Source organism: Urocitellus parryii, chromosome 11 (genome assembly GCF_045843805.1).
Source record: "Urocitellus parryii isolate mUroPar1 chromosome 11, mUroPar1.hap1, whole genome shotgun sequence".
Lineage (NCBI taxonomy): Eukaryota > Metazoa > Chordata > Mammalia > Rodentia > Sciuridae > Urocitellus > Urocitellus parryii.
Genome location: NC_135541.1, coordinates 72720490 through 72732666, shown reverse-complemented (window position 1 = coordinate 72732666; position 12177 = coordinate 72720490). Strand labels below are relative to the sequence as shown.

General features: G+C 37.5%; 1 protein-coding gene across 4 annotated transcripts in view; it reads right to left on the bottom strand.

Moving 5' to 3' along the window:
- Positions 1-12177, bottom strand: part of Rpap2 (RNA polymerase II associated protein 2) — a 114031-nt gene that overhangs the window by 25428 nt on the left and 76426 nt on the right. The window contains exon 12 of one of the 4 annotated variants that reach the window (XM_077803679.1): positions 4315-4356. The exons of the other annotated variants lie outside the window; for them this stretch is intronic. Coding sequence (XP_077659805.1) covers positions 4350-4356 — 7 coding nt within the window. The 3' untranslated portion in view covers positions 4315-4349. Of the gene's footprint in view, positions 1-4314; positions 4357-12177 lie in introns of those variants that run through there. 4 annotated transcript variants of the gene reach the window in all.

Genomic DNA, 12177 nt, shown 5'->3' with positions numbered 1-12177 from the left:
TAGTCTTTTGATGGTTTCTTCTATTTCCTCTATTGTTATTGGTCTGTTTAGGTTGTCTATATCCTCCTGGCTCAATCTGGGCAGATCATAAGACTCAAGGAATTTATCTATGCCTTCACTATCTTCTATTTTATTGGAGTATAAGGATTCAAAGTAATTTCTGATTATCTTCTGTATTTCTGAAGTGTCTGTTGTGATATTGCCTTTTTCATCCCGTATGCTAGTAATTTGGGTTCTCTCTCTTCTTCTCTTCGTTAGCATGGCTAAGGGTCTGTCAATTTTATTTATTTTTTTCAAAGAACCAGCTTTTAGTTTTGTCAATTTTTTCAATTGTTTCTTTTGTTTCAATTTCATTAATTTCAGCTCTGATTTTAATTATTTCTTGCCTTCTACTTCTTTTGCTGTTGTTTTGCTCTTCTTTTTCTAGGATTTTGAGATGAAGTAGGAGATCATTTATTTGTTGGTTTTTTCTTTTTTTGAGGAATGAACTCCAAGCAATGAATTTTCCTCTTAGAACTGCTTTCAATGTGTCCCATAGATTCCGATATGTTGTGTCTGTGTTTTCATTTAACTCTAGGAATTTTTTAATTTCCTCCTTGATGTCTTCTAAAACCCATTGATCACTCAGCAACCTATTGTTCATTCTCCAGGTGATGTTTGATTTTTCCTTTCTTCTTTTATCACTGATTTTCAGTTTCATTCCATTATGATCAGACAAGATGCATGGTATTATCTCTACCTCTTTGTATTGTCTAAGAGTTGCCCTGTGACATAGTATATGGTCTATTTTTGAGAAGGTTCCATGTGCTGCTGAGAAAAAAGTGTAGCTACTTGATGTTGGGTGGTATAGTCTATATATGTCAATTAGGTCTAGGTTGTTAATTGTGTTATTGAGTTCTATAGTTTCCTTATTTAACTTTTGTTTGGAAGATCTGTCCAGTGGTGAGAGAGGTGTGTTGAAGTCTCCCATGATTACTGTATGGTGGTCTATTAGACTCTTGAACTTGAGAAGAGTTTGCTTGATGAACACGGCTGCACCATTATTTGGGGCATATATATTTATGATTGTTATGTCTTGTTGGTGTATGGTTCCCTTGAGCAGTATGTAGTGTCCCTCTTTATCCCTTTTGATTAGCTTTGGCTTGAAATCTATTTTATTAGATATGAGTATGGACACTCCTGCTTGTTTCCGTGGTCCATATGAGTGATATGATTTTTCCCAACCTTTAACCTTCAGTCTATGTACATCTTTTCCTATCAAATGCGTCTCCTGTAGACAGCATATTGTTGGGTCTTGTTTTGTGATCCATTCTACTAGCCTGTGTCTCTTAATTGGTGAGTTTAAGCCATTAACATTTAGGGTTATTATTGAGATATGGTTTGTTCTTCTATCCATATTTGTTTATTGATGTTACTAAACCTGATTTGTTATCCTCTTTGACTACTTTCCCCCCTTTACTGTCCTACCTCCCATTGTTGGTTATCAATGTTATTTTCCATTTCCTCTTCCTGCAATGTTTTGCCAAGGATTTGTGAAGAGATGGTTTTCTAGCTGTGAATTCTTTTAACTTTTGTTTATCGTGGAAGGTTTTAATTTCATCTTCTAACCTGAAGCTTAATTTCGCCGGATACAAGATTCTTGGTTGGAATCCATTTTCTTTAAGCATTTGAAATATGTTATTCCAGGATCTTCTAGCTTTTAGAGTCTGTGTTGAGAGATCAGCTGTTATTCTGATTGGTTTACCCCTAAATGTAATCTGCTTCCTTTCCCTTGTAGCTTTTAAAATTCTCTCCTTATTCTGTATGTTGGACATCTTCATTATAATGTGTCTAGGTGTGGATCTCTTATGATTTTGCACATTCGGCGTCCTGTAGGCTTCTAGGATTTGGGATTCTGTCTCATTCTTCAAGTCTGGGAAGTTTTCTTGTATTATTTCACTGAATAGATTGCTTAATCCTTTGGTTTGGAGCTCTGTGCCTTCCTGTATCCCAATGACTCTTAAGTTTGGTCTTTTGATATTATCCCATAGCTCTTGAATGTTCTGCTCATGGTTTCTTAGTAGACTTGCTGAGCTATCTATGTTCTTTTCAATTTGAAATACTCTGTCTTCATTGTCTGATGTTCTATCTTCTAAGTGATCCACTCTGCTGGTAGTATTCTCAATTGAGTTTTTAAGTTGGTTTATTGTTTCCTGCATTTCTAGTATTTCTATTTGTTTGTTTTTTATTACCTCTATCTCCCTGTGAAATTGATCTTTTACTTCCTGGATTTGTTTGTCAATGTGATCTTTCATTGTCTGATTTTGCTGTCTCATGTCTTCCTTGAGACTCCAGATCATCTGAAGCATGTATGTCCTGAGCTCTCTATCTGACATTCCATCTGTTGCAGCTATTACCTCTTCTAAAGTTGAGTTGACCTGCATTGCCTGTGGTCCTTTCTTTCCTTGTCGTTTCATACTGCTGGCGTTTCTTTCTGCTTGGTGAAATTGTTGTGTCTTTGATATTTTCCCCCTCTATTTATTTATATTGCTCTTGTATAGTTGAAAAATCACCCTTGCAGGGCAGGTAGTGGCTGTAATCCTCCTCCAATTAGTGTGATCTGTCTACCATGCTGGCAGGCCCTAGGTCTGCTTTGCTGGTCGGTCAAAGGTCCACCTACCCAGCACGCGCCAGGGGCACCTGTGTCACTCCATAGGTTGCTGGGCCTAACCTCCCGATGGGTTGCAGGTTCGCCTAGCTTGCAGGCACTGGGGGAGGGGCCGGTTCCGCCCCTCAGCAGGCTTTGGGCCCGATCTGCTGGTGTTCACAGTCCCCCGCCTACCTGCAGACACTGGGGGAGGGGACGGGCCTAGCCCTCAGCCGTCCGCCGGACCTGTCCTAGTGGGTCCGGTCCGCGTTCCCCAACGGCGCGTGTAGCTGCAGTCACTTGGCTGGTTGCTGGGCCTGACCCGCCCGCCCGTGGCTTGCAGGTTGGCCTAGCTTGCAGGCACTCGCCTTCATTTATTTTTATGTAATGCTAAGGATCAAACCCAGTGCCTCATGCATGTTAGGCAAGCGCTCTGCCACTGAGCTACAGCCCCAGCACCCAAAGTAATTTATATTTGAAGTTAAATATGGATGATATATAATCTTTATGTCCAAATTCCTTGTCTCAACTACTTTAACATGTTTGTTTTATTAGTTAATAGCAAGTGTATACCTATGCCTCCAGCCTGGCTCCTTACTAGGCACCTTCTGAATTTTCGTGTCATTTTGGTAACAAAAGGCTGTCTGCTTGCATAGATAAATCAGAGGCAAGATCATAACATTTTAGCAGACCACTATGGTTTTGATTAATGATAAGGGTTAAATTGTAGTTATTTTCAAAGATGCTACTAATGAATTGATGGGATTCTTTTTTTAGGGCACCTGCAGTCCTAATGACAAGTGTTGTAGGACTGAATGGAGTTTGAGGATCTATCTAATGTGCAGGAATACTGCATTGAGCTTGGAAAATAGGGTTCTATCTAGAGTCTGCTTTTGTTAGCAGTAATCATGGAAGAGGGCTTTGTAAACCATAAAGAACTGAGGAACACAGTTTCTGTGTGTGCTTACCAGTCCCAATGACAAATGAACAAAGACTTATTACCAGAACTGTCAATAACAGTCTCCTAACTGCCACATCTAAAAGCCTTTTTTCCATTCTCTTCCCAATTTACTCTGTAGTATGTGATATTACTTCCTTTCTTCCTAGAATTCTCCTCCTTTTGGCTTTTGTGACACACTCAATTGTGACTTTCTTTCCACCTCTGATTCTTCATAATCTTTCCTATTTGCTTTTCTAACTAGCTCATTAATGATAGGCCTTAATTTTCATATTGACTCTCTTCTTTTTGCACTGAATTCCACCTCATGGCTTTGATTATTGATGATTCAAATCTCTAACTTCTGTTTTTTTCCTTCCCTTAGATGCCTAAAAGATACCTCAAATGCATTATGTTCAAACCTGAATTTCTGACTTCTTGTTTCCATCAAAGCATTCTGGTACTAGAAGTCTCAGTCATCTTTTTTTTTGTTTTCCTTTTACTTTTGGTTCTGGGGAGTGATCCCATGGCCTTGAACATGCTAACCTTAGTCATCTTTATCTCTTACCCTTTAATATTCTATGCTCAATCAGTCACCAAGTTTTGCTGACGGTCCTCTGAGGTGCTTCCTGATTCCATTTCATCCACTCTGTTCTCACTATCCTTGTCCTAATTCAGATGAATCATCTCTTGCTTGGACTCCTGCTACAGCCTCCCCAGTGGTCTCCCATTCCAGTACGTTCTTCACAGTTGCCATCACAGTCCTCTCTCATAGATGTGATCACATTACTCCCTTTTTAAAAAAGAGAAATTTTGTTTTCTTTGGGCCTTTTTTTTAATTGTTTCAATCATACGAATACATTGTTTATAGCCATTTTTATACATTTATGGAATGTATTTTTAGTTGTATAAATTTTGTCTAACTCACTAGGCTGGGAGAAGACTTGAGATCATATTTTATTTATCCATATTTTTTTTTCTGCACAGGCTTGTTTTCTTAATTGGATAAATGATTATAGAACTGCAATTGCTGCTTCCCCATATTAGCACTTTTTGTATCAGTCAGCTTTTTATCACTCTGACAAAATACCTGAGAAAAACTTGATTAAGAGAGGAAAAATTTATTTTGGCTCACAGTTTCAGAGGTTTCAGTCCAAGATCAACCAGCATCTTTGCTTTGGGTCTGAGGTGAGGCATCATGGTATACAGAGTGTGGTAGAGAAAAGCTGCTAACCTCATGGCAGCTAGAAGCACAGTAAGAGAGATGAAGGAACTGGGAACAATATATAGTCTCCAAGGGCACAGCCCCAAGGTCCAGTTCAATTATATCTGACCTCTTAAAGTCTACTATTCTTAAAAGTCCATTCAAATTATGAATACATCAATGGATTAAATCACTGATGAGGTTAGTGATTTAATAATTTGTAATCCAAATTTGTAATCCAATCATTTCTTAAAAGTCCTACCACTGTTGCTGTACTAGATAGAGATCAAGCCTTGAACACATGAGCCTTTCAAAGACATTCCAGATCCAAACTGTAACACTTCTCAATGTACAAGAACAAGTCAATGGACTAACTGGTCCATGATGGGCCAAATGCAGCTTGCTACTTATTTTTGTTAATGAAAGTTTTATTGGATTATAGCTATACCCATTTATTTACTTATCCTATGGCTGCTTTCATAGTACAACAGTAGAACTGAGTAGCTGTGAGGTGTAGAGTTAGCAAAGATAAAAATGTTTATGTTCTGTCCCTTTAAAAGTGTACCGACTCCTGAACTACAAGATCAACTATGCACCAATTTTAATTTAGAATGAATAACTCAGTTACTAATGATGTCTTATATACTATATAGCTCTGATAATGGCAATTATAACAGGAGATAAGAATTACAAATTTAACTATTTAGCTCTAAAATATTCAGGGTCTGACCTGGGAAAGAGCTTTTACAAACTGGATCACTAAAGAATGAAGAATGTTTAGACACCAAAAATATCTTGTAAAATCTTCCACCTGGAGACAGTGCTTTCCCTTACTCACTTCACTTCAGCAATACTGACCAATCCTGTCTCAACTGCACTTAGGTTAAGTTTATAACTATTTCAGGAGTTTGCTTGGGGATATTCTTTCCCCAGATCTCTGCCTGGTGGACTCCTTCAAGTGATTCATTTTTGTTTAAATGTCATTTCTCCCATTTGAAATCCAGCCTCACACTTCCTCTATCTCCTTATTTTATTTTCTCCATTGTCCTTACTAATTGTCTAATGATATTATTTGTTTATCTATCTCCCATCCAATTTATCTTGTTCAGTATATCCTTCATGCCTATCACATGCCAATGATCAATAATTACTTATTGAATGAAAACCATCTTGAGAGGCCACTTAACTTACTATGATTCTTGGAATGTTTTCTTCATAAAATTTTCCTTCTTTCATTTTTAGATAAAACAATAGAAGGCATATTGTAACTCTTTCCTTGATTGCATATAGCTGCATCTTCCTGCCAGAAATGTTTCAAAGCATCAACCAGTAAGGTGAGTGAGCTTAAATCTATAAGGCAGACCTAATACTACATCATGACTTTCTACTTATTCTGGTATTTTCCCTCTTCACATCCATTTGACTTGTGTCTTAGTACTTCCCAGACAACTCGGTATTGTCTGGGAAGTACTAAGACTGCCAAAAATGAATAGTGCTAAGTGCCACAGCTTTGGTTGGTAGCTTATAATTCACTTCCATTCCTGCAGAGGAAAATGTGGAGCAAAGAATTGGAGCACGGTGTGATTGCTTGGATCAGAAGTACTTAGTAGGTGAAACATAAAAGAGGAGGAAATTATCATTCTAAATGATATGAGATGTAGTTGGCCACAGTAGAATAATTTTGGATATAATCCTCTTTTTTTTTAGACACGGCATTGAACCCAGGGGTGCTTAACTACTGAGCCACATCTCACCCCCACCTTTCTTTTTAAATTTTGAGAGAGGGTCTTGATAAGTTGCTTAGGGCCTTGCTAAATTGCTGATGGTGGCCTTGAATTTGTCATCCTTCTGCCTCAGCCTCTCAAGTTGCTGGGTATAGGTGTGTGCCACCACACCTTTTTTTTTTTTTTGGTGGTGGTGGGGATTAAACCCAGGGTCTTGTATATCCTAGACAAGTGCTATATCACCCAGTTACAGTCCTAATCCTTGTATCTTATAATTTTATAATATCTATGGTGTACAATATATTTTAAAGTATGTGTACCTTGTGGAATGGCTGTATCAAACTAACCAACATATGTATTTCCTTGAGTACTTTTTTTGTGTCTCATAAGAACACTTAAAATATACTCTCAAGGGGCTGTGGCTATGGCTCAGTGGTAGAGTACCTGCCTCACATGTGTGAGGCCCTGGGTTCGATCCTCAGCAACACATAAAAATAAATAAAATATTGTGTCCAACTAAAACTAAAAAATAAATATCTTTAAAAAAATCTACTCAAGATTTTTGAGAACACATTGTTATTAACTATAGTTATGCTGTACAATAGAACTCTTCTTTTTTTTCTTTCTTTTTAAATTGGTTGTTCAAAACATTACAAAGCTCTTGACATATCATATTTCATACATTAGATTCAAGTTGGTTATGAACTCCCAATTTTACCCCAAATACAGATTGCAGAATCACATCGGTTACACATCCACATTTTTACATAATGCCCTATTAGTAACTGTTGTATTCTGCTACCTTTCCTATCCTCTACTATCCCCCTTCCCCTCTCCTCCCATCTTCTCTCTCTACCCCATCTACTGTAATTCATTTCTCTCCTTGTTTATTTTCCCATTCCCCTCACAACCTCTTATGTGTAATTTTGTATAACAATGAGGGTCTCCCTCCATTACCATGCAATTTCCCCTTTCTCTCCCTTTCCCTCCCACCTAATGTATCTGTTTAATGTTGAACTTTTCTTCCTGCTCTTCCTCCCTGCTCTGTTCTTAGTTGTTCTCATTATATCAAAGAAGACATTTGGTATTTGTTTTTTAGGCATTGGCTAGCTTCACTTAGCATAATCTGCTCTAGTGCCATCTATTTCCCTGCAAATTCCATGATTTTGTCATTTTTTAGTGCTGCGTAATACTCCATGGTGTATAAATGCCACATTTTTTTTATCCATTCATCTATTGAAGGGCATCTGGGTTGGTTCCACAGTCTAGCAATTGTGAATTGTGCTGCTATGAACATTGATGTGGCAGTATCCCTGTAGTATGCTCTTTTAAGGTCTTCAGGGAATAGTCCGAGATGGGCAACAGCTGGGTTGAATGGTGGTTCCATTCCCAGCTTTCCCAGGAATCTCCATACTGCTTTCCAAATTGGCCGCACCAATTTGCAGTCCCACCAGCAGTGTACAAGTGTACCCTTTTCCCCACATCCTCTCCAGCACTTATTGTTGTTCGACTTCATAATGGCTGCCAATCTTACTGGAGTAAGATGGTATCTTAGGGTGGTTTGATTTGCATTTCTCTGACTGCTAGAGATGGTGAGCATTTTTTCATGTACTTGTTGATTGATTGTATGTCCTCCTCTGAGAAGTGTCTGTTCAGGTCTTTGGCCCATTTGTTGATTGGGTTATTTGTTTTCTTATTGTTTAATTTTTTGAGTTCTTTGTATACTCTGGATATTAGGGCTCTGTGTTTTCGGCGGACACAACATCCTTGTTTGTATGTGGTGCTGAGGATCGAACCCGGGCTGCATACATGCCTGGCGAGCGCGCTACCGCTTGAGCCATATCCCCAGCCCAGAACTCTTATTTTCTTAACTGAAATTTTATATCCTTTGTCCAATATCTCCTGAATCCCCTTCTCTCCCTGACCACACATTCTTGGCAATCATCTCCATTCTACTCTCTTCTTCTATGAATCCAACATTTTTTTTTAGATTCCACATATAAGTGAGATCATGCAATATTTCTCTTTCATGGCTTTTTTTTCACTTAACATAGTATCCCCCAGATTCATCTATACTGTCAAAAATGACAAGATTTTTTTCCATTTGTCTAAAGATATTATCACATGTTCTTTCGATAGATACTTAGGTTGATTCCTAAGTATCTTAGCTATCTATTGTGAATAAACATTGCAATGAACATGTGAGTGCAGATGTGTTTTTGACATACCAATCTCATTTCCTGTGAATATAACCCCAGTAGCAGGACTGTTGGAGCATATGGTAACTGGAACATATGGCAGATCTACTTTTAATTTTTTAAGGAAACTCCATACTATTTTTCATAATGGCTATACTAATTTCCATACCAACAAAAGTGTGTAAAAGTTCCTTTTTCTCCTTATTCTTGCCAGCACATATTTTCTATGGGTCTTTATTTCTGTGTAATTCTGACTTACCATTTTTTCATGGGGTATATTTTTTATTTATTTTAAGTGAATGAAGAGAAGCAGAATGTAGTAGCAAAATGAGGACACATAATGAGTTTGGGATCCATACTCCTTTTCAGTCTACTTCTGTTGAGAATTAGCTATGTATGATGATGTCTGGATTATTCACACCTCTAGTCCAGCTACTTGGGAGGCTGAGGTGGTAGGGTCACTGGAACCCAAGGGTGCAAGACCAGCCTGAGCAACACAGCAAGATTTCATTGCAAAATGAATAATTAAGAAAAGATTCAAATTCTGCCTTTTGTTTTTTGAAGACTGGACTCCTGCTGTGTTGCTCAGGCTTGCCCCAAACTCCTGGGATTCAGATGATCTTCCCACTTTAGCCTCCAGTAGCTGGACTACAGGTATGTGCAACCAGATTCAAGACCCCTCCACCCCTTTTTTTTTGTGATAACTCAGGGCCTCATGCATGCCAGGCAAGTGCTCTACCACTGAGCACTTTTTTTAAATTATTTTTTTGAGACAGGATCTAGGTAAGTTGCTCAGGATAAGTGACCTTCCTGCGTCAGCCTCCCAAGTAGCTGGGATTTCAGGTGTGTGCTATCACACCAGCTAAGACCCTTTATTAAAGTAACGATTTGATCCCTTTTTACAAGACAGCTAATGAACTAGCTCTATGATCTCAAAGGATGGAGAGTTTACATTTCTATGTGAGCTTCTATAATGGTTAGCAAACCTTAAATTCTAGACACTATTTCTCACTTTATAAATCTCTCTTACAGAATTTTATTTTTTCCTTTGTGGAACTTTTAGGGGTTTTTGGTGGGCAAGCTTTTAAAGTTATTTCTTCATAGTTTAGAAAATGTTTCTCTTTAACTCCAAGTCCTTTTCATCTTTCCTCACAGGTGCCATACAACCACTCCTTATTGCTATTGGTGTTCTTTCCTATACTCCCTTCAAGCTTCTAGTTTCCCTAAAATGTAGTGACTCAGAATATAAATATTGTTCAAATCCATTACTTCAAAATATAAAAAGCACCTTTCACCTCACAAAAACGTATTATGAAATAAAATCTCCTAGTTATTTTTGGAGTATGATTGCAGGATCTTATCAAACACCTACACTTCTACCCTTTTTTGGTTAAAGGGACTCCTGAGATTCCTCTTTTTTCTTAATCCTTTATCTGTGTACTATTAATTATGATAAACTAATCATTTACCTGTTTAACCTTTTCATTAAAGAACAACCCCTGCCCTGTTATACAATAAAAGGGACTGAAACCTCTCTTTGAATCCTGAAACTTCTAATAGTGAATATCAAAGAACACTGTGGGCCCAGATAACTTTGCTTAATTAAAAAATAGTAATATAGCAGCGTTGATATTTAATAATGTTTTTTTAGAGAGAGAGAATTTTTTAATATTTAATTTTTTTTTTAGTTTTCAGTGGCTACAGTGGTGCTGAGGATCGAACCCAGCGCCCTGTGCATGCCAGGCAAGCATGCTACTGCTTGAGCCACATCCCCAGCCCCTTTATTACTGTGTTTTCTATAGGAAATACCTTTAAAATACTCAGCATAGAATGTGATTGGCAGTGGGTAAAAACAAAGTTTTTATACTTAAATTTCTTCCTTTTTTAAAAAGTTGATGATAGATGTTTATTTCATTTATTTATATGCAGTGCTGAGAATTGAATCCAGTGCCTCACACATGCCAGGCAAGTGCGCTACCGCTGAGCCCCAGCCCCAAATTTCATTTCTTTTAAGTATGCATAAAAACCTACACAGGTGACAGTAAAATAATGACTTAACACAGTCTATATGTTAGAGAAAATAATTTGAAAAAAACTATATGATAAAAGTTTGCAATGTATAAATCACAAACAAGAGAGGAATGTTCTCATGAAAATGCCACTGATTCAAATCTCAATTCTGAAAAGCCAGATAGCCTCCTACAACTAGTTCTTTACCATATGGTAAGTGTCATGACAACAAAAGCAAAATGCCAAGCCTCAAACAGCATCTTATTGATAAGACCTTTATTTAGCCGACCGCTCCACATATGCTACACATCAAAGAGACAGAACACAAAAGTCTGGTTAGGATAAGTCCCTCTATTTGTTGTTATTGGGCTATCATACAACATCTGGTTAACAGGTATTATTACACATGCAAGTAAGGAGTTTCTTAAGTTTGGGCATGAGAACTGAAATAAGAGATTTTAAATTAAAAGTTGGCAATTTTTATAAATCAGTATATTCAAGGATCTGAAGCTATACAAACTCTTGATTTAAGCCTCAGAAGTATGTTATCCATAAATCACTGGTTTGTAACAGAGAAAGTTATATAAAGAGTTAAAGTTGTGGTTTATTGAGCAACTAGAGCTAAATAACTGATTAAACTCTGTTATCCATTTTTTTTAATACAATAAAAATCAGTAATAAACTTGGATTTTTAAATGACCTTCCTCATTTTGGTCCCTATTTCCTTGTTCACTGTACTCTTATTGAACCTCAGTGGACTCCATACTGCAGCTCGTGGAACATTATTCATCATAGCACCATCTGAATGACTGAGTCCTGACCAATCCTGGGTGATATGTGTAAAGATCACATCAGGCTTCTATCTGAAATGATCAAGCACAGATATCTCTGAATCTGACCCTCACCCTCAAAACTGAAAGAAGCAATAACTCTTATAGGGAATTTTTTAAGAGTTCATATTGATTTCTGAATTCACAGAATCAAATTGGTAGGTTGTTGTAAAATGACACTGAATAATACTCTTCACATAGCATAATCTTACTGGAAGAAAGAGCTGTAAGAATGTCTATGCGAATAAATGTCACCAGAAAGCAAGCTTCACTATGGTTTGGGGTTAGAGGAAGGGACAGGAAGTGAAAAGCCACACACTTTTCTGTACCTATCAGATTTGAGAAATTACTGGGTTCATACAGAGTTCTGCTGCAGTAGGGAAACCTGTTCTGCTGATAACACACATAAAGGTGATAAAGGTGCAAAGACTGCTTAAAAGAAAAAAAAAAAAACAAACTTTCACACTTTCTCATACTCCAGAATTTAGATCTGGGAAGGAACAGGAATGAGAAATATTTTTGCTAAACAGAAATAGTTTCACTGTTTACGTGCACAAGCACTGTGTTTATCACTTTACCAGTTAAACTAAATGAACATTCTAATACCTGCATTTTGGGGGCTTAGAACCAAACAAAAGCAAAAGCCTG